General features: G+C 45.9%; 1 protein-coding gene across 1 annotated transcript in view; it reads right to left on the bottom strand.

Annotated features, from left to right (window-relative positions):
- ADAM19 (ADAM metallopeptidase domain 19) overlaps window positions 1-3,903 on the bottom strand; it is a gene marked incomplete at its 5' end in the record, with an annotated part of 29,355 nt that extends 25,452 nt beyond the window's left edge. Inside the window, one exon of the mRNA XM_010073299.1 lies at window positions 3,833-3,903. Within this exon, the coding sequence (XP_010071601.1) occupies window positions 3,833-3,903 (71 nt within the window). The remainder of the gene's footprint in view (window positions 1-3,832) is intronic.
- Window positions 3,904-4,220: the final 317 nt, after the last annotated feature.

Genomic DNA, 4,220 nt, shown 5'->3' with positions numbered 1-4,220 from the left:
TGAGCAACCTGGGCTAGTGGGAGGTGTCCCTGCCCATGGCAGGGGGGTTGGAACTTGATGATCTTTAAGGTCCCTTCCCACCCAAACCAGTTCTATCTCTACTGGGCCTCTGCCACCAAGCGCCCCACACCATCACGGCTGCTGTGGGCAGGCAGAAGATAAAAATAGAACACGCAGCTGTGCCCCACACTGGCCACAGCATTCACCCACAGGCAGGGACATCCCCTGGAGAAGCCTCCACTACCCCTCACAGCTGGGAGGGCCCTTCCAAGTCTGCTCTCCCCAGGAGAAACAAAGAGAGGAGAAGAGGGAGGAAAATCTTGTTGATATTTTTCCTGTGCGCAGGTGAGATGACAAATTGCACGCAGGTTTCTGCTGTGCAAATAAGAGCTCTCCTCTTCACTGGAAAGAAAAGGCTCACACCAGGCAGCACCGCCACACACATCCAGAGCATCTCAGCATCCCCTCCCTCCCTGGCTCAAAGCTGCTTTTTATTAACAAATGCAAATGCCTTTTTAAAAAGTCACTTTTCATCCAAGGTTTGCAACTCAGATTCTTCCGTTCCTAAGCTCCAGCCAAATTTAAAGCTGCTTTATAGGCAACTCTCCATATATTTGTTGTTTGTACAGCTTTGAGCTTTCCAATCCCACAGCTGCAGGACATGGTTTTGAGTCATTTAAAACAAGCCTGAGTGGTTTGGGAGATGTACTTCTGTCGTTACTCAGAAATGTTAACTAATGTTGTGAACTCTGCTTGGAACTACAGTGTGGTTCCGCCTTCTTATCAAAGTCCTGAACAGGAAATAATGCAATATTATGTTAACTGCTAATGCAATAATTGTATTTGTAGATATACAAAGCCCCAACTCAGATGCGTGCTGAGCTTATTACAAAATACAGAGTTGTACACAGTTCTGAAGAAAGATGTACAATAATTTCTATGTTTCACCTCTGTGGATGAACAGAATGTCCTTTTCACATGGAATATGAAATCACAGGCTTGCCTTGGCACCCACATGTTGCAAGCAGTACATTTCTTTCAAAGCTAGTGCATCCCTACCAAAGGTGTGCAGATGATGACTCTCTCCCCCCTCCCCTTTCAAAGCAAGCTCGTATTCTCATCAGCTTTGTTGCTCCATAAGCAGAGTGGTGAATGTGTAACAAGGCTGCCTAATCCACCCAGAGCAGTTACACTAGCTTGGCATAGCTCCCTTCTAGGTTTGGGAGCTATTGAGTAAATCATACCCCAAGCAGACCCTGATTATGCCAATCATTTCATGCTTTCTTTGAGCCACAGGAGGCTGGGACCTGGCTACAGAGGACCACAGGAGCCAGGTGGGTGCAATCGCTCCCCTGTGCTGAGCTTGGGGACTGGGGAACCTCAACAAACCTCAGCAAATCTCATTTCCAGAGGCGCATGTAAATTGAATCAGTTGAATGACTCAGAACTCTGGGGTCTATTTGAATTTTAAAAAGCCCCAAGTACCTTCCTTAAAGTTGCAGTTCTGTTACACCCACTTTCACATGAACTCAAAACCAGGAGCAGACAGGTTTCAGACAGCTCTGCAGGGACACCTTCCCACTCGGGAGATTTCACCTTCTCTCCCACTGGGTGCCCAAAAAACCCCTCAGAGAAGTTGTCTCTGGTGCTGCAACTACTCAGTACCCCAGACCTCAGCTGGAACCTCACTGCAACAGCAGTGGTGAGCTCCTGGGTGCTGGGAAGCCTTGCAGCCAGGCTGGACTCTGCCCTGCTGCACGCTTTGACCAGGAGAAGTGGTTTGCCTCCACTTACAAGTGCTTTATGGATGCTAATAATAACAGCACCCACAGCCCTCCAAGGAGTTCATGTTTTCATTTGCTTCATCATTTCTCTTTTAATTTGAGTGTCTCTAAACTACTTCTGCAGCTTCACAGGTCTCTGAGAAGTGGTGGCTCTCCAGAGCCTCTCACCTAACCAAGTTCAGACTTGCATTTTAGTATTGTGCCATCACCTTTCTTGATCAGGGACTTCAGGCCTGGCAAGACTCCCACATGAAGCACCGCTATCTATGAATCACTTGTGTTTTCCACAGAAAATAAAAATGTTAAAAAAACCTCTAAACCACTCGCTGTATTTCACCAGTCCTGGTAAGGCAATTCATCCCGCAGTGGAAGTGTGTGCGCACACTTAAGCCTGTGTGTGTATACATCTCAATGAATGAAAATACATTTCAGGAAATAAACACAATAGAAACCTTCTATTATTATAATTCTGTTTACTAACAGCAGCAATGAGTTTGTCTGCACTGGAAATAGGGCACAGCTCCTGCAAGGCACCTGGGGTTTACGTCATCATGCTCCAAGCACAAACGGATGAATTCAGCAAGGATCCTTGCTCTTGCCAGCTTCTGCTGTGCCACAAATAAATTCACATAGTAATTGCGGAATACACAAGACCTGACAATTCTTCCACCAGGAAGGAGACCCCCAGCAGCTCTAGCAGTTATATTGCTTCCAGGGTCAGTTCAGAGACTGGCATTGCTGACCACCACTGTCAGCAACAGCTCTTTTCCTGCACTAGACAGGACTAAGCTGCGCTTATGCTGCCTTGTCTCTTCTGCCACTTCTCTATTTTTGCAGCTGAGACATGCCAAAACACACACAATTTATAGCTCTTTCTGTTTAGCTCTACACAGGTGCATGACTGCCTGGAAGACATGTCCAACTTTTCCAGCTCTGAAATTCCCAATAGCTCATGTGGCCTATCACAGAAAACACCTCATAGGATGCACTTGCCTTTCATCAGCCATCAGATTTCAGTTTTTACTGCAGACAGTGCCAAGAAAAAAAATAAATAATCTGTTTTTCCTCCAGCACACCCTGAGTATCATTTAGGTTTACGCGTTGCCATCAGAACTGATAAGATCTGACGCTTCACTCTTTCAGGAGGAAAGCTAAGCCCCTCCAAACTCTGTGGTTGGGATGTCCACACAATACATTTCAAATATAAACAGAGTCCTTATTCCAAGGTTATTATTCCTACTGATTCTAGCAGACAAACATTTGGTTGCATTTCCACTGATAAATCTTCAGATCCATTTAAAAATACATAAGACACCAACCACGCAAGTGGACTGACTGCTCAGCAAAGACAAGTTTCTTGCAGCTAGATTTCCAGCTGCTGTTCCACCACTGGAAACTAATGCACTCACTGGGCAGAAAACCTCCAGAACAAGCCTCCATGCAAGAATCCTCTGCCTACCTTCATCTCCTGCAGCTTCAGCTGAATTCAATACACATCATGCCCTATGCTCTCACACAGCACAGCTGTATCATGCCTGGGAAGACGCTACATTTCAGTTAATGCAAAAGCATTTTTTTCAGTCTACTTTAGCATGATGGGCACTAGTGGAATTGAAACTGCCAGATCATTTCTCCTAGGAAACAGGGAGCAGAACCTCTTCACATCACAGCAAATGAAATCCTCATTAGAGTCACACAGACTCTAAAGCATGGAGCCATTTGGTAAATAGCACACTGCATATCAACAGCATTTTCTAGTTAATATAGTAAGAATTATGATGCAAAAATAAGTTTACACAGTGAGGGCCAGGTCACTGGCTGCTTTTTGCTGACAAAGCTCTGTTACAGTCAGTGTTGCTTGGCTGATTAACATCAGTGGAGACTCAGACCTGGAATAACCTTGACATCCAGAAAAGGACTTCCTCATCCTGTCTTTATCCAAACCCTGTTAAGTCAGTGGAGGTTTTCCTGTTGACTTCACTGTAATCCTTATTCATTATTTTAGTGAGACCACAAGTCAGAATGCAAGGCAAAAGCACATTACTTACCCATTTTTCTCCAGTTCCAAGATGAGCTCCTGGCCTTCTGCCTTTATCCTAACTTCAGCCCTGAATGGATGCTGTGGGTAAAAGAGCCAGTGCCTGTTACTCATACATCATCAGAATTATGACCACATCCAAACACACAAATCGTTCCCCTGGAAATTGCAGCCAACCTTAAACCACTTCTCAAGAATTATGACCACATCCAAACACACAAATTGTTCCCCTGGAAATTGCAGCTGACCTTAAACCACTTCTCGCCCTCCTCCACAGGGGAAGGCTTTAACCTTCAGACCTGGAGCGCTGGGGAAGGGAAGGGATGGACCATGGTGGCTCCCAGCTCCAGGCATGCTGCTGCATCCCCCGGCACAGCCACGCTGGCACAGAGCCGGGA

This window comes from Pterocles gutturalis, unplaced genomic scaffold (assembly GCF_000699245.1).
Source record: "Pterocles gutturalis isolate BGI_N339 unplaced genomic scaffold, ASM69924v1 scaffold11302, whole genome shotgun sequence".
Taxonomy (NCBI): Eukaryota; Metazoa; Chordata; class Aves; order Pterocliformes; family Pteroclidae; genus Pterocles; species Pterocles gutturalis.
This window is presented reverse-complemented; position numbering and strand designations above follow the sequence as displayed.